Source organism: Erythrolamprus reginae, chromosome 8 (assembly GCF_031021105.1).
Source record: "Erythrolamprus reginae isolate rEryReg1 chromosome 8, rEryReg1.hap1, whole genome shotgun sequence".
In the NCBI taxonomy this organism is placed as follows: Eukaryota; Metazoa; Chordata; class Lepidosauria; order Squamata; family Dipsadidae; genus Erythrolamprus; species Erythrolamprus reginae.
Window position 1 is genome coordinate 8,268,747 of NC_091957.1, and position 23,731 is coordinate 8,292,477.

A 23,731-nucleotide genomic window follows, 5' to 3' on the forward strand; every position below is an offset into this window, starting at 1 on the left:
AATCAAATCAAATCAACTCAAATCAACTCAAATCAACTCAAATCAACTCAAATCAAATCAAATCAAATCAAATCATGCAGAAGAGCAACAAGGAATCCAAAGTTGTTGTTTTTGTCATCATCCTCTTCCTCTTTTTTTCCTTCTCCACCCCTTCTCCTCCTTCTCTTCTACTCCACAAACCCAACTCTCTTCCAGCACTGATGCTGTTGCCTAGTTGGGTCATGAAATGCCTGCCAGAAAAGCAAGCTCAGAGGAGCCACAAGGAATTCAAAGTTGCTGTTGTTATTGTCCTCCTCTTCCTCTTTTTCCTTCTCCCATTCGACTCCACAAACTCAGCTGCCTTCTAGTTGTTACCTAAGTGGATCATGATGTTACCTAAATGGATCATGAAACACCTTCAAGGAAGCCACCAAACTCGGAGAAGCCCCAAGAGCTTCCCGGTTCGACTCTGAGCTACAAATATCCTCTTCTCTCGGTGTTTTCATTTCTACTTTCTCTGGAAGCCATTAATATTGTATAGCCATCAGACATAATCAAATAAAGAAAGGGGGGGGAAAGGAAGACAAACGTTTTCAGTGTTTTATGGCCCAGCACATGACATTTCCAAATATAAAACCCCAGATGGACGCAGCGTACAAAGCAAGGAAAGATTTGCTTACTTTATTTATGAAACATGTGTGTGTTTGCGTTTGTAAATACTCGCAACTATCTATATATCGAACAGGGACTTCAAATTTTCCTACACACAGTCAAGCAACTCACCACTTTTTTCTTTTTTTAAATGCAACGTCACCTAAGATGGAAATAGGTGACTGGCAAAATAAATTACGATACGTTTGACAGAGTAAAGACCTTCTTAATACAAAAGGCCCAGAGATCAGAATTGACATCTTGTTGTGGCAATGAATATGACAGTGGCTAGTTTTTCAATCTATTAATGGGCGTTGCGGTTCACGTTTGTGCGATAGGAAACATCTGTGGAACATTTATTTTAAAAAAAGAAATAGTCCTTAATTCAGGATCTGGAGGAGAACAAAGCTTGTCTCAGTCCGACTTTCCTTTCTTGGCATACTGTATTTTTCGGAGTATAAGACATACCAGAGTATAAGGCACATGTTATTTTGGGGGGAGGAAAATAGGGGAAAAATTCTGCCTACCAAGTATTCATCTGGCTAGCGTCCTTAGTCTGGTCAGCTTCAGCACATTATTTTATCCCCTAGTTAGGGCTGAAAAAAAAAGTTTCGTCAGGGGGAGTAGCAATGAAAAGAAGCCTGCAAAGACTTAGAGCTGGAAAAAACATTCTTCGGAGGGAGTAACAATGAAAATAAGCCTGCAAATACTTAGAGCTGGAAAAAACATTCTTCGGAGGGAGTAACAATGAAAAGAAGCCTGCAAAGACTTAGAGCTGGAAAAAACATTCTTCGGAGGGAGTAACAATGAAAAGAAGCCTGCAAAGACTTAGAGCTGGAAAAAACATTCTTCGGAGGGAGTAGCAATGAAAAGAAGCCTACAAAGACTTAGAGCTGGAAAAAAAACATTTTTCGGAGGGAGTAGCAATGAAAAGAAGCCTGCAAAGACTTAGAGCTGGAAAAAACATTCTTCGGAGGGAGTAGCAATGAAAAGAAGCCTGCACAGACTTAGGGCTGGAAAAAACATTCTTCAGAGGGAGTAGCAATGAAAAGAAGCCTGCAAAGACTTAGGGCTGGAAAAAAACATTCTTCGGAGGGAGTAGCAATGAAAAGAAGCCTGCACAGACTTAGGGCTGGAAAAAACATTCTTCAGAGGGAGTAGCAATGAAAAGAAGCCTGCACAGACTTAGGGCTGGAAAAAACATTCTTCAGAGGGAGTAGCAATGAAAAGAAGCCTGCAAAGACTTAGGGCTGGAAAAAACATTCTTTGGAGGGAGTAGCAATGAAAAAGCCTGCAAACGGGAAAGATAATTAGGACCTCATTAGGGCTGGGAGGGAAAAAGCTTCGAAAAACCTACATTCGGAATATAAGACACATCCAAATTTTCAGCCTCTTTTAGAGGGGGGAAAGGTGTGTTTTATACTGCAAAAAACATGGTACGTGAGATTGATCGGGGTAGATTGTAAGGGTGATACCGAAATGTAATCATATCACATTTTATTTACCTATAAAGTAAATGATTGCATTCTATTCTAAATTACATTTTGAACTAACTGTGTTTTATTCCAATTTCACTTAAAATAGCATTGTATCTCAATTCCATTTTAAATTGTTTTCATTCAGATTTTTGGCATAATTTGTGCCTGGATCTCTTGCCCTTTGATATGGCCCAAGGGCTAATCAATTAATTAAACCAACTGAACAAACTTTATTTCCTTATTAAAGACCTCTTCTTTCTTAGCCTTATTAAAACAGAATGACTAGGATTAGGACAGGATCAAAGACTGTTTTATGGGAGGGAAAAAAGAGGGGAGTTTATTGATTTTGCAAAAAAAACCCAAAGAAGAGTTAAACTTTCCTGTTTTAACAGCTCTTGAGGGGACGAGAAGATTGATTCGGAAAGAAACATCTAATGGTAGGAGGTTGTCTACACTAATCCTATACAGCTAGTCCTCTACTTAATGACAATTTTGGGAGGTTTATCCCAGAGTTATCCCAAAGGTTAAATAAGGTTAAGGAGGGAAGTGTTTTAAATATATCACAAATGTGTGTGTGTGTGTGTGTGTGTGTGTGTGTGTGTGTGTGTGTGTATGGAAATTTCTTAGATTTATTTCATTTTTTCTTTAATATTTTGTGAAAACCAATAAATAAACTTGACAAAAAATAATAACCTGTGTGTTTACTGGCCCATTGCCTTTCCTGTCACCAATGCAGAGTTTTGTTTACCAGGTCTATTCTCGGTGTGCCCAGAGAGAGAAATATCTGCCTCTACCTAGGATCGAACTCACAGCCTCCTGAATGTGAGGCAAGAGTTCCAACTCTAAGCCACTTTCTAGGTCACCTCGCCAAAGGGCATCCTTTGTTTTTCTTTGAAGAGGTTTCCCTTCTCAATCCCAGAACCTTCTTCAGCTCTGACTGGATGGTGGCGAATGGAAGGATTAATATTCCTTGATAAGACCTACAAAGATTGTATAAATCCCTTCTGTTGCATGCTGGCATTTCCCTAGAGACAGCCAGGGCACTGTTCATTGGCTGGCTGAAAAGAGCGGGAGAATACAAGCCTCTGATTGGCTACCACGTCTGACGCGTCTGAGGTAACAATTTCTGCCGAGCACATTCTGCTGACTGTTGTTCCTTCACTGTTGCGTTCAGTTAATAAAAGTCGTTGGAGAGGGGTGGCATAATAATAATAATAATAATAATAATAATAATAATAATAATAATAATAATAATTCAATTCAATTCAATTCAATTCAATTTATTAGATTTGTATGCCACCCCTCTCCGAAGACTCAGGGCGGCTAACAACAGTAATAAAAACAGTATAACAATGGAACAAATCTAATAATAAAATTATATTTAAAACCCCAACAATTTAAAAAACCATACAGCACATACATACCAAACATAAAATATAAGCAAGCCTGGGGGAGATGTCTTAGTTCCCCCATGCCTGGCGATATAGGTGGGTTTTGAGTAATTTGCAAAAGACAAGGAGGGTGGGGGCCGTTCTAATCTCCAGGGGGAGTTGATTCCAGAGAGCCAGGGCCGCCACAGAGAAGGCTCTTCCCCTGGGGCCCGCCAAACGACATTGTTTGGTCGACGGGACCCGGAGAAGGCCAACTCGCTGGGATTCGTGCAGTAGAAGGCGGTTCGGGAGGTATTCTGGTCCAATGCCAGATAATAGGTTTAGGTTTAGGTTTAGGTTTATTGGATTTATATGCCGCCCCTCTCCGCAAACTCGGGGCGGCTCACAACAATAATAAAAAACAGTACAGTACACAATACCAAATCCAATGCCCACCCATCCAGTTCCAATTGAAATTAATAATCTCATAAAAAGCAGTATATATAAAAAACAGGCACACAGTCAATCAATCAACAAAACAACATGGGCAAGGGGGAGGTGTTTTAGTTCCCCCATGCCTGACGGCAAAGGTGGGTCTTAAGGAGTTTACGAAAGGCAGGGAGGGTGGGGGCAATCCTAATCTCAGGGGGGAGCTGGTTCCAGAGGGTCGGGGCCCCCACAGAGAAGGCTCTTCCCCTGGGTCCCGCCAGACGACATTGTTTAGTCGACGGGACCCGGAGAAGGCCAACTCTGTGGGACCTAACCGGTCGCTGGGATTCGTGCGGCAGGAGGCGGTCCCGAAGATATTCTGGTCCGGTGCCATGAAGGGCTTTATAGGTCATAACCAACACTTTGAATTGTGACCGGAAACTGATCGGCAGCCAATGCAGACTGCGGAGTGTTGGAGTGATATGGGCATACTTGGAGAAGCCCATAATTGCTCTCGCAGCTGCATTCTGCACGAAATAATAATAATAATAATAATAATAATAATAATAATAATAACAACAACAATAATAATAATAATAACAACAACAACAACAACAAAACAATGACAATGACAATGACAATAACAATAATAGGTTGGTTGTTGTTAAAACAAGCGGCTTGTTAATTATCTCTCGCCAGACTCAACACTTTCCACATCATCCAGTCGGAGCTGAAGAAGCTTCTCACATGAGAAGCAAAATGTCCTCAAAGTGAATAATAATAATAATAATAATAATAATAATAATAATAATAATAATAATAATAATAATCAGAAAATTCAGTTTCCTCTGGGGGAAAAAAAAGCCCCTTTGCGACAACCAGGGATAACTGAGAATCTCCACACATTAATTATTAATTATTGATTTTTATAATAAGAAAACATTCACGCAACCTAAAACAATGTGCTCAGTGTTCAATGTGTTTTCCACAACATTCATACCCCTCCACCAAAATGGGGGCATATTTTCTATATAACACTAACTCAAGAGCAACATATCTTTTTACATATTATAAAGTAATTCTAATTTATTCTTCATAGCTTCATCTCGAATTCTACTGACCACATATTCTATTCCCTTGTCCAACGGTCATTAAGTGGATCGGATCACAAAAGGGGATCATGCGGCACCCAGGAGACTGCAACTGTCATAAATATGAACCACAAGCAAACCCCAAATTCATGTTGCCAAGGAAGACAATTCAATGAATTGCGCCGCATTTTACGACTTTCCTTCCCACGGTTGTTAAGTGAATCTCTGCAGTTGTTAAATCAGTCTCACGGTCGTTAAGTGGATCTGATCACAAAAGGGGATCATGCGGCCCCCCGGGAGACTACAACTGACATAATTAATTGGATTTGTATGCCGCCCCTAGTCCTTGGCATACAAATCCAATTAATAAAGAAATAAAATAAAGAAATATGAACGAGTCGCCAAGCGTCCAAATTATGGAACATTAAAGGAGCTGTTGTTAAGTCGAGGGCTACCCACATTTGTTGGTGAAAGCAAAGTAGCAGAGGGTTTGGCAAATATTATATCCTCTCAGCCAACTCCAGGGCAAGAAGATGCAAAATGAATCTAAAGGAGGGACGAGCATCAGTAATTCTTAGTCTTGAACAGTTCGATTTGGTCACCGGAATCCAGAGTAGCATATTCTAAATATAAGGTATGGCGAAGCAATTTTGAAAATGCAGAAATTGTTCGCCTCCTATGTGGTTTTGCTCATTGTGTAGGCAAAAATCCAGGAATGGGTTGACCTACAGGGCTGATCGGAGACAGCCTTTCTGATCATCGTGCATAAAAATTGCACCTGATGATGTGAATGGAAGGGAAGAGGAGAGAGGAAAGGAAAGGAGAGGAAAAGAAAGGAAAGGAAAGGAATGGAATGGAAAGGAAAGGAAAGGAAAAGGAAAGGAAAGGGAAGGGAAGAAAGGAAAGAAAGGAAAGGAAAGGATCGTCGTGCATAAAAATTGCACCTGATGACGTGAATGGCAGGGAAGAGAGGAGAGGAAAGGAAAGGAGAGGAAAAGAAAGGAAAGGAAAGGAAAGGAAAGGAAATGAAAGGAATGGAAAGGAAAGGAAAGAAAGGAAAGGAAAAGGAAAAGGAAAAGGAAAAGGAAAAGGAAAAGGAATGGAAAGGAAAGGAAAGGGAAAGGAAACAAAAAGGAAAGGAAAAAGAAAGGAAAGGAAAAGAAAAGAAAAGGAAAAGGAAAAGGAAAAGGAAAAGGAAAGGATGGAAGAATGGAATGGAACAGAATAGCAGACTTGGAAGGGACCTTTTAGGTCATCTAATACAACCCTCCACCATTTCTGACTGATGGCAGTCCAGTCTCTTCCTGAAAGCCTCCAGTGATGAAGCTCCCACAACTCCTGAAGGCAACTTCTGTTTCATGGGTTGATTGTCCTCACTGTCAAAAAATCTCCTTATTTCTAGGTTGAATCCCTCCGTGATCAGTTTCCATCCATCGTTCCTTGTCTGGCCTTTTGGAGCTTTGGAGAATAAGTCGACCCCCTCCTCTCTGTGGCAGCCACACTGTTATCGTGTCTCCTATAGTCCTTCTCTTCACTAGACTAGCCATGCCCGGTTCCTGCAACCGTTCATCGTATGTTTTAGCCTCCGGTCCCTTAATCATCTTTGTTTCCATGAGAACCGGTTAACAAGCCGAGTCTGAAAGCTGATGAAATTACAGAGAAGTTAAGCGAGACTTAGTTTCCCTGTGCCCGGAATGGAAATATTTAGTTCAGCGACGTTCAGAAAATCACAAGTGGGGAAGCTTTAGATATTTCCAATGTGGACAAAATCTCAAGAGCCCCGGACGGCTTGGACAATGATAAAGCAGGTTGTGGGTCTGTCATTTAATAGCGGATTGACTTATTAAGCAGAGATAATAGAGACCCAATAAGCATATCTGCCTGGAGATTTTAGTGGCAATCAATAGCGGCTGTATTTTAAATACGTAACATGGCTAAGGAATTCCTGGCCTTTCGTTTTGTTTTAAAGGAAAGGGTCTGTTTTTGAAGGTTGAAACCAGGCAATTTTTTATTTTAAAGGGAGAAAAATATGGAAGAAAACAGGTTGGATAGTTTCTCTTTGCAATGGTATGTGGGAATGACCTTGAGAGACTGGATCCAGACGTACTGCGTAGGGAACCATGGGATAAGATGCAGAGTAGATCTCAGGGGGTAATGGGCGAGGAAAGAGGCCCTGAAAAGACCTCCTTCCTGATTTGGGAAAGGGTGAAGGAGATGGGGAGAGTTGTACTTTTCAGATTTCTGCTAATGTAGCTTAACAATCAAATAAAATTGTGTCATTTTTGCTAGCTGGTTTACATGAAAAAGCTAACAGCCATTAGATCTTTCTTTCTTTCTTTCTTTCTTTCTTTCTTTCCTTCTTTCTTTCTTTTTTCTTTCTTTTCTTTTCTTTCTACAGAGGGCTGTAAAAGCACTATAAAGCAGTATACAGGTATAAGTCTAATTGCTATTGCTACTCCTTCCTTCCTTCCTTCTTTTCTCTACTCTTGCCCTCTTTTTTCCTTTCTCATCTTCTACCCTTCCATCTTCCCTCCCCACTCTTCTCATTTTTCCTTTTTCACCTTCCCTTCTTCCCTCCCTCCTTCCTTGCTCCCTTCCTTTCTCCCTCCCTAATTCTCTTTCCTTTCCTTCATTCCTTCCTCCCTCTTTCCCATCCATCCGTCCATCTCATCTCATTCCCATTTCCTTCCTTCCTTCCTTCTCTTCCCTTGCCCTATTTTTTTCCTTTCTCATCTTCCTTCCCTACATCTTCTCACCACTCCCTCCCCTCTTTTCTTTTTTATCCTCCTCCTCCCTCCCTCCCTCCCTCCTCTTTTTCCCCTTTTCTTTGTCATTTTCATTCCTCCCTCCCTCTCTTCTCATTTCTCCTTTTTCATCTTCCCTGCTTCCCTCCTTCTCTCATTGCTTCCTTCCTTTCATTTCCTCCCTCCCTCCCCCCCTTTTTCCTTTTCTTTTTCATTTTCATTCCTCCCTCCCTCCCTCCCTCTCTCCTCATTTTTCCTTTTTCATCTTCCCTTCATCCCTCCCTCTCTCCTTGCTTCCTTCCTTTCTCCCTCCTTCATTACCTTTACTTTCCATCCTTCCTCCCTCCCTCCTTCCCATCCATCCATATTTCATTTCATTGCATCTCATTCCCATTTCCTTCCTTCCTTCTTTCCTTCTTTCCTTCTTCCCTTCCCTTCCTCTTCCTTCCTTCCTTCCCTCCTTCCTTTCGGGATAACTTGGGATAATCTCTTTTCTGACTTGTGCATAACCACTCCAATAATAAGGCCTCATTTGTCAGACTAATTGGCAAGTGTCTGCCTAATGAATGAAACACATAAAGCATCTTCTTTTCAAATGAAATACAGGTATCGGCTGCCATCATTCACCAAATACCTTCCACTGGTCCTTCAGCAAACCCATAGATCAGAAGCTCAACATCCTCACAAATCACCCTGTAGCTTCCCCCTAAAACACTAAACAGAGGTTTGGGCGATAATTAAAAGCAGCTTTTCAAGTCCCCACTGCTCCTTCCTTGCCTCTACAAAATCAAAAAAGGGTGCAAGGATTGTAGTTCTCTTGAGTTGTACAATGAGTCCAGTTTAGTGGTACAAGGATAGGATGGGTTTGTAACCATCAATTAAACAGGACAATCAGCAATAATAATAATCACAATAATAACTATTTTTATTGTTATTACTGTTGTTGCTGCTGTTGTTATTATTGCTGTTATTGTGATTGTTATTATTAACAATACCACTCAGCAAACGAGACCACTATGCTGGATTTCGTATTTCTTCACCAGTCGTGCGCTTCCCAAGCACCTAGGACTGCATGATGTGGCGGTGAATTATATGTGCCGATCCTAGAAAAGCGGCCTTCTGCAATTGACTGATGGAGATGTTGTCAATTCCTATGATTTTCAAATGTCCGCTGAGATCCTTTGGCATTGTGCTCTGCGTGCCAAGAACCCCTGGGACTACTTTCATCTTTTCTATTATTATTATTATTATTATTATTATTATTATTATTATTATTATTATTATTATTATCATCATCGTCGTCGTTGTTATTTTGTTGTTGTTATTACTATTAATATTATTATTAATATTAAATTTGTATACTTTCTATATAGATCAGTTTAAAATGTATTTTAAAAATTCATTAGGCAGAGATTTGAACAATTAAATGACTTGGAATAATGTAGATAAAATAATGATGATTGATACGAGAAGTATGATGAGAACTTAAGAAAATTATACAACTGAGTTGTGATTTTTATGGGGCATTTACTGCAGTTAGTAATAGGGGATGAGAAAAACAAAGGATGAATTAAAAAAAACCAAGGAAAGTGAGTAAGTATTAGGGCTTAAAATTAAAAGGCAAGAGAAAGAACTACTTTGATGAATCAAGTTAATAGCTCAATTTGGGATTAAGTGGGTGGAGATCCCAGAAGACAAAATTAGACTTATTTTTTTTTCTTTAGAAGCAGTACTATCTTAATAAAATATACCTGGAATAATGTGTTTTGTATAAAGAATTTATGAACAATTGATCAAAATGTATAACTACAGTGTATACTTCATTGTAATATTTTAATGCATATTGATTTATGCATGATGATGGAGGGGGGGAAATTAAACTTTTTGGAAAAAATAAAATTCTGAAATGGAATTTCTCAGCTCTAATTCCTACAACACAGGTAGACCTCAAGTTACAACACTTTGTTTAATCTAGTGGTCAAATCTATACAGTGATCCCTCGATTATCGCGAGGGTTCCGTTCCAAGACCCCTCGCGACAATCGATTTTTCGCGATGTAGGGTTGCGGAAGTAAAAACACCATCTGCGCATGCGCGCCCTTTTTCCATGGCCGCGCATGCGCAGATGGTGGAGTTTGCGTGGGCGGCGGGGAAACCCGGATCTTCGTCTGCTCGCTGCTGCTGCGGCCGCCCAGCAGCTGATCTGCTCGGCGGGCAGCAGCGAGGAGCCGAATCGGGCTTTCCCCTTTGCGTGGGCGGCGGGGAAACCCGGATCTTCATCTGCTCGCTGCTGCTGCGGCCGCCCAGCAGCTGATCTGCTCGGCGGCAGCAGCGAGGAGCCGAATCGGGCTTTCCCCTTTGCGTGGGCGGCGGGGAAACCCGGATCTTCGTCTGCTCGGTGCTGCTGCGGCCGCCCAGCAGCTGATCTGCTCGGCGGCAGCAGCGAGGAGCCGAATCGGGCTTTCCCCCTTTGCGTGGGCGGCGGGGAAACCCCGATTCGGCTCCTCGCTGCTGCCGCCGAGCAGATCAGCTGCTGGGCGGCCGCAGCAGCACCGAGCAGACGAAGATCCGGGTTTCCCTGCCGCCCACGCAAAGGGGAAACCCCGGCTCCTCGCTGATGCCCCCGCTCGCCCGCCCACCCCGCCGCCCGCCAGCAAGAGGGCGAGAGATAGAGAAAGAGAGAGAAGGAAAGAAAGAGATGAGAGAGAGAGAAAGAAAGATGAGAAAGGAAGGAAGAGAGTGACGTCATCGGGTGGGAAAAATCGCGATATAGCGTTTCGCGAAGATCGAGATCGCGAAAATCGAGGGATCACTGTATTGCTCAAAAAAATAAAGGGAACACTCAAAGAAAACATCCTAGAGCCGAATGAATGAAATATTCTCAATGAATACTTTGTTCTATACAAAGTTGAATGTGCACAACAGCATGTGAAATTGATTGTCAATCAGTGTTGCTTCCTAAGTAGACAGTTTGATTTCACAGACGTTTGATTTACTTGGGGTTATCTTCTGTTGTGTAAGTGTTGTCTTTATTTTTTTGAGCAGTCTATTTACCTTCCCTAGCAGTTCGGAAGCACATGCATTTTTAATACCCGTGTTCAGTTCTGGAGACCATGCCTACAAAAAGATATTGTTAAACTTGAATGGGTCCAAAGACGGGCTACAAAAACAGCGGAAGGCCTTAAGCATAAAACGTATCAGGAAAGACGTCATGAACTCAACCTGTGTAGTCTGGACGACAGAAGGGAAAGGGGGGACATGATCGAAACATTTAAATATGTTTAAGGGTTAAATAAGGTTCAGGAGGGAAGTGTTTTTAATAGGAAAGTGAACACAAGAGCAAGGGGCACAATCTGAGGTTAGTTGGGGGAAAGATCAGAAGCAACGTAAGAAAATATTATTTTACTGAAATAGTAGATGCTTAGAACAAACTTCCAGCAGATGTGGTTGGTAAATCCACAGGAACTGAATTTAAACATGCCTGGAATAAACATAGATAAAATACAGGAAATAGTATAAGGGCAGACTACATGGACCATGAGATCTTTTTCTGCCATCAATCTTTTATGTTTCTATGTTTTTAAAAGACGAAATAACTATAAACATAGTTAATTTTTTACTAGTTTAAAATAAGAGATACTCATACATATGTCACTCCTTTTTGTCTTATTTATTACAAATGTATACATATATTAATGGGCTTATCATTTGAATTGAATACATTGCATAATGAATTATGAATTTGAATTGCACTGGATACAGGTCTGTGGAGAACTATGGGACTTATTCTTTTCTTTTTATTCTGTGAAAACCAATAAATAAAGTTTTTAAAAATAAAGTCTTAGGTCAAAGCTGTTATTTCTTCTAGTCCTTTTTGTGCCGTGTACAAGCGCCGATTATCTAAAATTCATGGAAGCCATTAAATTGTGCCCAGGTTTTGAGTAGACGCAGCGGGAAGCTACACCAGGAAATTACAGCAAGATATTTATTTATTTTTTTGGTTTTAGCTGTTTGCTAAAGGATCAGCCACCCACTTGAGTGATTCTGTCATAAGATTTGAGACTGTCTTGGTGCAAACTCTTAAACGTTTCTTTTTCTGGGGCAATAACCAGTCAGCTGTGATAATAGATCTATAGATCTCAACCTATTTTCATTGGATGTTATTTCAAGGGTTCGGAATGTGTTCTGATTTCTTGGAAGACTTAAACATATTGAGGGAAAGGTTAGTTGGGGGCAAGATCAGAAGCAATGTGAGAAAATATTATTTTACTGAAAGAGTAGTAGATGCTTGGAAGAAACTTCCAGCAGACGTGGTTGGTAAATGCACAGTAACTGAATTGAAACATGCCTGGGAGAAACATATATCCATCCTAAGATATAATGCAAGAAATAGTTATAAGGGCAGACTAGATGGACCATGAGGTCTTTTTCTGCCGTCAATCTTCTATGTTTCTATGTTTCTATAATGCTACAAGATTCTTAACAGGATCCGGCAACATTAGTCTATCTTGGAGCAAAAGGCATAACATTTGGGTTGTTCGCCTCTCTCCCTTTCACCTTGAGTCCTTAAAAACTTGGGGAACGTCGAGCAGGGATGGTGAGTAACAAGAACAGGTGAACATTTCTAGGCAAACCGTTTATTGTAGCAAAGTCACCTGTCTAGCAATGGTCTGAAATGTTTTACCTCTTCCCTTATTTATTTTTTTGTTAAGTTATCCACTCCGCAACCATACACACTGCCCCTCTGTGGAGGATGCCGTGGTTTGCTCCAAAGAAATGTGTATTTGTGAAATGGGAGATAGAGAGAGAGAGAGAGAGAGAGAGAAAGAGAAAGAAAGAGGGGGGAGAGAGAGAGGAAGGAAGGAAGGAAGATGAAGTGAGAGAATGAGTGAGAAAGGACAGGAGACAGGGAGGGAAAAAATCAGTGGAGGAGAAAAGAAGGGTAGGAAGAGAAAGAAAGAAAGAAAGAAAGAAAGAGGGGGAGCGAGGGAAAGAGAGAGAAAGGAAGGAAAGAAAAGGGAGAAAGAAACAGAATGGGAGGAAAGGAGGAAGGAAGAGAGGGAGGGAGGGAAAGAGAGAGAGGGAGGAATAAAAGAAAGGAAGGAAGGAAGAGGAAGTGAGAGAATGAGTGAGAAAGGACAGGAAACAGGGAGGGAGAAAATCAGAGGAGGAAAAAAGAAGGGTAGGAAGAGAAAGAAAGAAAGAAAGAAAGAAAGAAAGGGGGAGGGAGGGAGGGAAAGAGAGAGAAAGGAAGGAAAGAAAAGAATAGAAAGAAAGAAAAGGGAGAAAGAAACAGAATGGGAGGAAGGGAGGAAGGAAGAGAGGGAGGGAGGAATAAAAGGAAGGAAGGAAGGAAGGAAGATGAAGTGAGAGAATGAGTGAGAAAGGACAGGAGACAGGAAGGGAAAAAAATCAGAGGAGGAGAAAAGAAAGGTAGGAAGAGAATGAAAGAAAGAAAGAAAGAGGGAAAGAGAGAGAAAGGAAGGAAGGAAAGAAAAGAATAGAAGGAAAGAAAGGGGAGAAAAAAACAGAACGGGAGGAAAGGAGGAAGGAAGAGAGGGAGGGAGGGAAAGAGAGGGAGGGAGGAATAAAAGGAAGGAAGGAAGGAAATATAAGATGATATTTCAACCAAATAACAAATTACAACAAAACATTAAATTAACTTCTCCACCCCAAGCTGATTTTTTAAAAATCTCAGAACACTGCACAGGAATGGCTCTGGTTAGGAATTGGATGGGGCACCACAAGGCAGGAAAGGCCAAAAGGCAACTATTGTGTGGGCAACTCACTTGCATCTTGTTACCAAGGAAACTACAGAGTCCTGCGAAAGGAAACACCAAGATTCTCCTCAAATGGTGGCGTCTCGAAAGCTGCAAGGTCTTGCGGATGAAATAACTGCTAACAAAAGCAATCATTAGCCAAACGAGAAAATGAGAAATCTTATGCTTTATTCCCAATGTGCTAAGAAGGAGCAAACTTTCTTTTCCTGGGGCAAAAACGTATCAACAAAATAGGCAAAAATATGGGTGACAAGTGGAGGTCGAGAAACATGAAAACTCAACAAAATATCCATGGATTTCATTGTTGTAGACTTCAGAGTTATATCCCAAATTGTCCTGCTCAGTTATAAGCTAAACACATTCTTTGGATCCTGTCTTCTAGATCAAGAATTATCTAGAATTAGAGCTACGTCTACGAAGTGGCTCCCTAACTTTGTCTGCGGGGGAAAAAAATCCCAGAGATGCTTCCTTGGTTGTCATCTTTTTCTTCCCCTTATCCAAGCAAAATATAAGCCATCCTTAATTTTTGGGTGGGACCTTCAGGTGGAAATTCAAAGTTCCTGCAGTCTCCCCAATGACCCAGAATAGACTGTCATATCTGAATATCATCATTGTATCTATCAGCTTCTTCATCATCCCCTTCATCTTCATCATAATCAACTGTCGGTATCATCTTTATTCTCATTACCTTTGTCCTCATCACCTTCATTGTCATCACCTTCATTATCAACTCCATCCCCTTCATAGCCATCAACATCTCCTTCATCAATGTCACCTTCATTCTCTTAACCTGTCACATTCTTCTTCTTCTTCTTCTTCTTCTTCTTCTTCTTCCCCTTCTTCTTCTTCTTCCCCTTCTTCTTCTTCTTCCCCTTCTTCTTCTTCTTCCCCTTCTTCTTCCCCTTCCCCTTCTTCTTCCCCTTCCCCTTCTTCTTCTTCTTCCTCCTCCTCCTCCTCCTCTTCTTCTTCTTCTTCTTCTTCTTCTTCTTCATCTTCTTCTTCTTCCCCTTCTTCTACCCCTTCTTCTTCTTCTTCTTTTTCTTCTTCTTCTTCTTCTTCTTCTTCTTCTTCTTCCCCTTCTTCTTCTTCCCCGTCTTCTTCTTCTTCCCCTTCTTCTTCTTCTTCCCCTTCTTCTTCCCCTTCTTCTTCTTCTTCTTCTTCTTCCTCCTCCTCCTCCTCTTCTTCTTCTTCATCTTCATCTTCTTCTTCTTCTTCTTCTTCTTCTTCTTCTTCTTCTTCTTTTTCTTCTTCTTCTTTTTCTTCTTCTTCTTCTTCTTCTTCTTCTTCTTCTTCTTCTTCTTCTTCTTCTTCTTCTCCTCCCTCTTTGTCTTCTTCTTTTCCTTCCTTCCTCAGCATAATCTTCTACCCTCCTCCCCCTCCTCCTTTCTCCTTCTCTTCCTCTTCCTCATTGACTTCTTCTGGGCATTTTAAAATAATTTACTTAGAGGTGGATGCTCTTCTACAATCAATTTCTGTGCCCTTTGCTTTAAAATCCTTCTCATTCCTTTCTTATCTGCGGAGGTGCTACACATGAGATAAATTGCATCTCCCCCTCCCACCAACACTGTGGTGGACTTTATCTTCAAGTATATTTCCCCCTACAATGCAGTTTGAAGGTTCAGTATCTGTTTTCTCACCAGGGAGATCACCAAAGCAGTTGCACAACTGGATTCTTCTCTCACTAACTGTAGTGGGAACCCTCCATTTGGTTTTCCACTTGACCTCCCAGTAAAACTTTGATGCCCCATTTCCAAAGAAGTCCCTCCCTTTTTAAAAACGAACATGGAAATAAAATAAAACCTCAATCCCAAAGCTGGCTTGCTCTCTTTTCACCCCAATTGCTACTGCTAGTTGGCTTGCGATTTTATGAACTGTCTCTACCAGTATGTGGTTGCTCGGTTATATCTTATTATATTGCTGTTTTATTACTTCGCATTGTTTTATTTTTAATTACATGGTCGTAATTGATTTGTACACTGCCCAGGGAACCGTGGTACGCTGGTGATTGAGAAAGGCAAGGTAGAAAAAATGCATTTTTTTTTTGTCTATGGGTGTGTGTGTGTGTGAGAGAGAGAGAACACAAAAAACCTTTTTTTAAAAAAAAAATAATAAAAGAGGGAGAATTAAGAATAGAATCTTCTCCAAGATCTTCGGAATCTACAAAGTTATTCTTCTGCTTTCAGACTTGTTTACATTGGTATTCCGAAGAAGTTGTTTTTCCAGCTTTAAGTCTTTGCAGGCTGGTTTTCATCACTACTCCCTCCAAAGGGTTTTTCCCCCAGCTCTAATGAGGGGCTAACAATCTTCCCAGCTTGCAGAGAATTTTTCATTGCTACTCTGAAGTGGTTTTTTTTCCCAGCCCTAAGTCTTTGCAGGCTTCTTTTCATTATTTGTATGTATGTATGTATGTATGTATGTATGTATGTATGTATGTATGTATGTATTTACTTACTTATTTACTTATTTACTTATTTACTTACTTACTTACTTACTTACTTACTTACTTACTTACTTACTTACTTACTTACTTACTTACTTATTTATTAGATTTGTATGCCGCCCCTTTCCGCAGACTTGGGGCGGCTCACAACACAATAAAAACAGTTCATAACAAATCTAATAATTTACAATTTAAAATATTTAAAAAACCCATTATTAAACAGACATACACACAAGCATACCATACATAAATTGTATAGGCCCAGGGGAGATATCTCAGTTCCCCCATGCCTGATGACAAAGGTGGGTTTTAAGGAGTTTGCGAAAGGCAAGGAGGGTAGGGGCAGTTCTAATCTCTGGGGGGAGCTGATTCCAGAGAGTCGGGGCCGCCACAGAGAAGGCTCTTCCCCTGGGACCCGCCAACCGACATTGTTTAGTTGACGGGACCTGGAGAAGGCCCACTCTGTGGGACCTAATCGGTCGCTGGGATTCGTGCGGCAGAAGGCGGTCTCGGAGATATTCTGGTCCGATGCCATGAAGGGCTTTAAAGGTCATAACCAACATTGCTACTCTCTCCAAAGAAGGTTCATTTATGTTTTAACCAAGGTATAAAACTGACCAGATGAAGCTGACCAGATTAAGGATGCTAGCCAGACAAATACCTGGTAGGTAGATTCCCCCCCTCCATTTTCCTCCCCCAAAAAACTTATGGTGCGTCTTATACTCTGAAAAATGCGGTAGATTAAATTGGAGGAAAATATAAAATTGAAGGTGGTAGAGCCAGGTGACAAAATTAGACAGTTGAGGAGGCAGCATTAAAGTTAATAGTTAATATACGGAGGAAAATATAAGCACAGATATGGAGACTGGGGGAAAAGTAAGTTTAAGAATAGCACCGGTAATTAGAGGATGAGGAACATGAATTGCTTGTCTGTTAACTCTAGGATGTATTGTGAATAGATACATGAAGGGAAAGGCTAAGGAAGGGAGGGAGAAAAGGAACTAGAGAAGAAAGGGAAGAAAGGAAGAGGAGGGAAGTAAGGAAGTGGGAGAGAAGGAGAAAGAAGAGAGGGAAGAGAGAGAAATAGAGGGAGGGAAGTGATAGGATGCAAAGAGGGAACAGGCAGGTAATTAATGTATAAAAGGTGCAAATTAAGATATAGATTCATGTAATGAAATGTATAACTACAGAAATGTATAACTACGGCATGAGTATTTTGTTAAGAATTAAGGTTAGAAAATGAATATGTATAGATGATAAGTGACATTAGAGGGAGGGGAGTGATAGGATGCAAAGGGGGAAACAGGCAGGTAATTAATGTATTATTATTATTATTATTATTATTATTAATAATAATAATAATAATTAGATTTGTAGGCTGCCCTTCTCCAAAAACTCAGGGCGGCTCACAACATGATGATAATATAATGCATTACAAATCCAATAATAAAAATTAAAAGCAATATAAAACATTTATAGCATAGCCAATATTATAATAAAATCCCCAACTACACAATCATACACATTCAACCCAATCCATCATACAGTAGTAAGATGTAAATGATGATATGGTCCATGTACAGTGGTACTTCTACTTAAGAACTTAATTCGTTCCATGACCAGGTTCTTAAGTAGAAAAGTTTGTAAGTAGAAGCAATTTTTCCCATAGGAATCAATGTAAAAGCAAATAATGCATTCAAACCCATTAGGAAAGAAATAAAAGCTCGGAATTTGGATGGGAGGAGGAGGAGGAAGAAGAGGAGGAGGACAGTCCCTGCCAAAGGAAGAAGATGAGGTGAGGGGAATCAAAAAAATCCAAAACTTTAAGGCTTAAAAAAAGAGGGACTGAAGCGGCGAGGAGGAGCACGTGCTTCCCATATACTGCACCAGAGAGAGAGAAACCCAGACGGAATGGCAGGAAACTGGCTGGGCCTTCGTGCAGCTCTCAAATTTCCTGGGAAATTTTTACAGACTCGGTTTTTAAGTAGAAAATGGTTCTTAAGAAGAGGCAAAAAAATCTTGAACACCCAGTTCTTCTCTAGAAAACTTCTTAAGTAGAGGCATACACATATGTACACTGAGAGCATATGCACCAAAGACAAATTCCTTGTGTGTCCAATCCCACTTGGCCAATAAAGAATCCTATTCTATTCAGCCACACCCACAAAATAAGCCACGCCCACAGTGTGGTAGTAAACATTTTTGCAAACCTTCACTGATAAAGAATGTTAATGTTTGGATACAGTATATAGAACTAGGTAACTGGCAAAAGCTCCAGGAAAGAAACTATAAATCGAACATGGCAACCACTTATAAAGAAAACTTGTACAAAATGTTTGACAGGTGGCATTTACCACCCAGCAAGATCAGCAAAAATGTTTTAAAATATGTCCATCAAAGGCTGAAAATCGAATCAGAAATCGGGCACATATTATCACTTGTGGTGGACATGCCCAAGGGAAAAAAAGGTGGGGATCCCAAAAACGCATATGTGGCTAGAAAAAAATGTTAAGGCAGCACGATATCTATCTACCTATCCATCCTTCCTTCCATCCTTCTTTCCATCCATCCATCCATCCATCCATCCATCCATCCATCCATCCATCCATCCATCTATCTATCTATCTATCTATCTATCTATCTATCTATCTATCTTATATCAATCTCTATCAATCCCTACCTACCTACCTACTTATCTACCTACCTAAATATCTCTATCATCCCTCCATCCCTCCATCCCTCCATCCCTCCATCCCTCCATCCCTCCATCCAGATATTTACCCCGTTTCCCCAGAAATAAGATATCCCCTAATAATAAGCCCAATTTAGCCTTTGAGTGCATGGCAATAAGGCCAGCACTTATTTCAGGGTTCAAAAAAATAAAATAAAATAAGGGTCTTATTTTGGGGAAAACACAGTATCTATCTACCTACCTACCTACTAATATCTCTCTCTCTCTCTCTCTCTCTATCTATCTATCTATCTATCTATCTATCTCATCCACCCACCCACCCACCCATTTATCCTGTTTCCCCCCAAATAAGACCTCCCCTGATAATAAGCCCAATCGGGCTTTTTAGAGCATGGCAATAAGGCCAAGCACTTATTTCAGGGTTCAAAAAATATAAGACAGGGTCTTATTTTTGGGAAAACATGGATATACACACACATAAACAAAAAAATATAATAAAATGTTGCTTAGATCTAGTGCCTCTTTCCTACTCTATATTTTCCACTTTTTACTTGAAATTCTCATGCAATCTGGACAGGTATCATCTCACCTCTTCCACCCATCCTTTTAAATGTTGCACTACATATATGTAGATTGTTCTGAGTTCGGGTTTTGCCCTGTGTAATATTTTGCATGTCTATGTGACACACACACACACACACACACATACACACACACACACACACACATACACACACACACAAACCCTATATATTTATATATTTAAATATCTATATATAATATATATATTTAAAACTTTTGTGCACATGCTTTCCTAAATCTCTAGGGTTCCTGGTTTGTTAAAGATGGGGAGGGGGCTCAGAAAGTTTAATTTTTCAAGTAGGGAAGACCTCTCCCATACCTTATGGAAATGCACACCTATTGAGGGGGGAAAGGGGGAGAGAGAGAGAAAGAGGGAAGAAGAATGAAGGGGAGAAGTGTAGGAAAGAGAATGAAGGGTGGAGGAAGGAGGAAGGGAAAGCAGGAAAGAGGGAAAGGAAAGCAGGAAAGGGAAAACAAGAAAGAAAGGGAAAGCAGGAAAGAGAGGAAGGGAAAGCAGGAAAGAGAGGAAGGAAAAGCAGGAAAGAGAAAGGAAAGGCAGGAAAGAGAGGAAGGGAAAGCAGGAAAAGGAGGGAGGGTCCTAGAAACTGCAGAATGGGGACCAAAGGGAGGGAGAGGAAGGCTAAGAACATAAACGATGCCTTGAAGTCCACTCAAGCCTTTTCAAAGCATCTTTCACGGTTACGGGAGACCTTCGTGGCAACCAAGAGAGTTAAATTCTGGCACCTGCCAAAGCCTCCGAGGGGATTTAACCATCCACCAATGGATCAGAACCGGTGAAGCTTCTGGGGTGAGAAGCGAAACGTCTTCTTGTCTTCTCACCACCACCACCCCCAGGGGTGGGGGGCGGGAAACCAGTTTTTAACTTGCCTTTTTGCAAAAAAACAAAACAAAACAAAAAACAACAACCCACCTTTGAGACAATTCTTAATCTGGACGGCGAGAGCATCTCCGCAGATGTTTAAAACGGGGGTAAAAAAAACCCACGACGGGATATATGACCCGCAGAGAAGCAGCCACCCGGGGCTTTCGCGATACACGGGTTAAGCGTCTCGTGGGAAAGCAAGTCCAGACCCCGGCTTTCCTTCTTCCTCAACCCCCCCCCCTCCAAAAACAACAGCAAAAAAAAAAAGGCTACGGATTTTTTTTTTCCTTTTTGTTGGCGACCAAGTATCCAAGGACGCACGCCGGGCAAAGGCGACTCTTTTCTCCAGGAGCCAGTTGCGAAGGGATTTTTTTTTTGGTGGTGGGGGGGGTCACAACGACCCCAGGAAACCAGAGACAGTTCCCCCTCTTCCTCCCTCCCTCCCCACACACAGACACCCCAGGAGATGAAGGGGAGGGGGAGAGATTGGGAGGGAGGGAGGGAGGGAGGGAAGGAAGGAAGGAAGGAAGGAAGGAAGGAAGGAAGGAAGGAAGGGGGTCATTATGACCCCAGGAATCCAGATATAACCCCACAAGCAAAGCCAGGAGAGAGAAGTGGGTAGAGCCCGGAGGGAAAGAGGAAAGGGGTCACCACGACCCCAAGAAACCACATACAGCCCCCAAAACACACACACCCAAAGCAGAAACGGGGCAGAGATACAGAAGAAGGAAGGGAGGGGTTCATTACACGACCCCAGCGAACAAGAGACGCCCCCTCCCCAAAGACACACAGAAACACTCCAGAATGGGGTGGCGGGAAAGACCTGGAGGAAGGAAGGAAGGAATAACAGGGAAAGAAGGGAATGAGTGAGTGAGTGAGGGAAGGAAGGAAGGAAGGAGAGATGGAGGAAGGGAGGGTAGGTAATTAGGAAGGAGGAAGGAAGCAAGGAAGGAATAACAGGGAAAGAAGGGAGGGAGGGAGAGGGGGAGGGAGGGAGGAAGGAATAAAAGGGAAAGAAGGGAGGGAGGGGAAGGAATAACAGAGAAAGAAGGAAGGAATAACAGGGAAAGGAGAGAGGGGGGAGAGAGGAGGAAGGAAGGAAGAAAGAACAGGGAAAGAAGGGAGGAAGGGGGGAAGGAAGCAGAGATGCAGGGAGGGAGGGAATGCATGTAGAAAGGAAGGAAGGAAGGAAGATAGGGAGGGAGCAAGGCAGGAATAAAAAATAAAGAAGGGAGGGAGGTAAGATATAACAGAGAAAGAAGGAAGGAAAGGAAGGAAGGAATAACAAGGAAAGAAGGAGGGAGGGAGGGAAGGAAAAATAAGGAAAGAAGGGAGAGAGGGAGGAAGATGAGGGAGATGGGGTCTATCCCGCCCCGGTGACTCACCCAAAGTGAAGAAGGGCAGCTCCGTGTTATCCAGATCGTCTTGCACCGCCACGCGCCCGGGCACTTCGCTCCGCACGAAGAGAAGCAAGCGGGAATCCCCGGGAGGAGGCAGAGCCCGGAGCACCGCCAGCACCAGCACCACCACCGGCAGCAGCGGCGGCGGCGGCCGAAGCGGCAGCGGAGGAGGCTGAAGACGGGAAAGCGCCGGAGCCACCGGAGGGCCCTCCTCCTCCACCACCACCACCTCCGCCTCCTCCGCTCCTCCAGGCGAGGTCGCTTTCCCGCAGCACGGCAAGGTGGAAACCGTCACGGTCTTCTCCCGGCACGGGCTGCTCCCGGGTCGGCTGCCTCCTCCGCGGCTGTTGGCGCCTCCGCCGGCGGTCCCTCGGCTTCCCCCTCCGCCGCCTCCTCCTGCTGCTCCTCCATCTCCGCCACCGCCCGGCTCGGCTTGCACCGCCGCCACGGGGCCCGGTCCGCTGGCCAGCAGCAGGAGCAGCGGCAGAAGCGAGGACGGAGCAGGAGACGGAGAGGACGGAGAGGAAGAGGAAGAAGAGGAGGAGGAAGAAGAAGCGGCGGCGGCCGGGAGGAAGAGGAGGAAGCGGCGGCGGCGGAGGAGCGGCCGGACGCGCGGAGATGCCATGGCGCGCCGAGGAGATGGAGAAGCACCACCAGCAACCAGCCGCCGAGCCCGGGAGCAGCAGCGGCAGCGGCCGCCGCAGCGAGGAGCCGCTAGGCAGAGCCCACCTCGCTCCTCCCCTTCCCAGGCTCAGGCCCCGCCTTGGCCCGGAGGAGGGGTGAGAGAGGCGGGAAGGACCTGCGATGCCCCCCCGCCCACCCAAAGGTACCGGAAAGCGGGCTGCAGCGCTCCGGAGATGCCCGGACAGAGGATGCTAACTTTCCCGACGCGCGCGCTGCGCTCCGGGCGCAAGAGCCCCGTCAAGGGAAGAGTAGGGGTCTTGGAAAGCAGAATGGGTTGTTGAGGGTGTGTGTGTTTGTGTGCTGAATAGCAACAGCATTTAGCATTTGGACTTATATACCGCTTCGTCGTGCTTTTACAGCCCTCTCTAAGCGGTTTACACGGTCTGTTGCTCCCAACAATCTGGGTCCTCATTTGACCCACCTGGGAGGATGAGAAGGTGAGATTCGAACTTGGCAGAGTTAGCCTGCTATCCTGCATACCATGGAAGGAGGGAAAAAAAAGAATGGAGGAGGGAGGGAGAGAGGAAGGAAGGAAGGAAGGAAGGAAGGAAGGAAGGAGGAGGAGGAAGGGAGGAGGGAGGGAGGAATAGCAATAGCATTTGGACTGATATATCACTTCACACTGTTTTTCCAGCCCTCTCTAAGTGGTTCACAGAGTCAGCCTTTTGCCCCCAACAATCTGGGTCCTCATTTGACCCATCTGGGAAGGATGGAAGGCTGAGTTGACCTTGAGCCAATGGTGAGATTCGAACTTGACAGTGTTCGCCTGCTATCCTGCATACCATGGAAGGAGGGAAGAAAAGAATGGAGGGAGGGAGGGAGAGAGGAAGGAAGGAAGGAAGGAAGGAAGGAAGGAAGGAAGGAAGGAGGAGGAGGAAGGAAGGAGGGAGGGAGGAATAGCAATAGCATTTGGACTGATATATCACTTCACACTGTTTTTCCAGCCCTCTCTAAGTGGTTCACAGAGTCAGCCTTTTGCCCCCAACAATCTGGGTCCTCATTTGACCCATCTGGAAGGATGGAAGGCTGAGTTGACCTTGAGCCAATGGTGAGATTCGAACTTGACAGTGTTCGCCTGCAATACTGCATTCTAACCACTGCATACCATGGAATGGGGGAGGGAGAGAAGGAAGGAAGGAAGGGGGAAAGGGAGAGACTGAGAAAGAAGAAAGGGAGGAAGGAAAGAAGCAATAGCAATAGCACTCAGAGTTATATACTGCTTCACATTGCTTTACAGCCCTCTCTAAGCAGTTTACAGAATCAGCCTCTTGACCCCAACAATCTGGGTCCTCATTTGACCCACCTAGGAAGGATGAAAGGCTGAGTTGACCTTGATCCAGTGATGAGATTTGAACTGCTGAACTACAGCAAGCATTTAACTAAAGTAACCTGCAGTCCTGCACCACCCTTTCTTGCAATGTGAGAGGAGAAGAGGTCTGTGAAGTGGGTGGTTTTGCTGACAGGGCGTTTGGTGAGACCGGAGGGGTGGTGATGGTGGAAGGGAGTGAAGTAGGGGGGGGGAGGACTGT

The 23,731-nt window shown here is 43.1% G+C and overlaps 1 protein-coding gene across 1 annotated transcript in view; it reads right to left on the reverse strand.

Moving 5' to 3' along the window:
* ASTN2 (astrotactin 2) overlaps positions 1–22,226 on the reverse strand; it is a 397,091-nt gene extending 374,865 nt beyond the window's left edge. Inside the window, 3 exon segments of the mRNA XM_070759605.1 lie at positions 21,504–21,606; positions 21,608–21,792; positions 21,795–22,226. Coding sequence (XP_070615706.1) covers positions 21,504–21,606; positions 21,608–21,792; positions 21,795–22,143 — 637 coding nt within the window. The 5' untranslated portion in view covers positions 22,144–22,226.
* Positions 22,227–23,731: the final 1,505 nt, after the last annotated feature.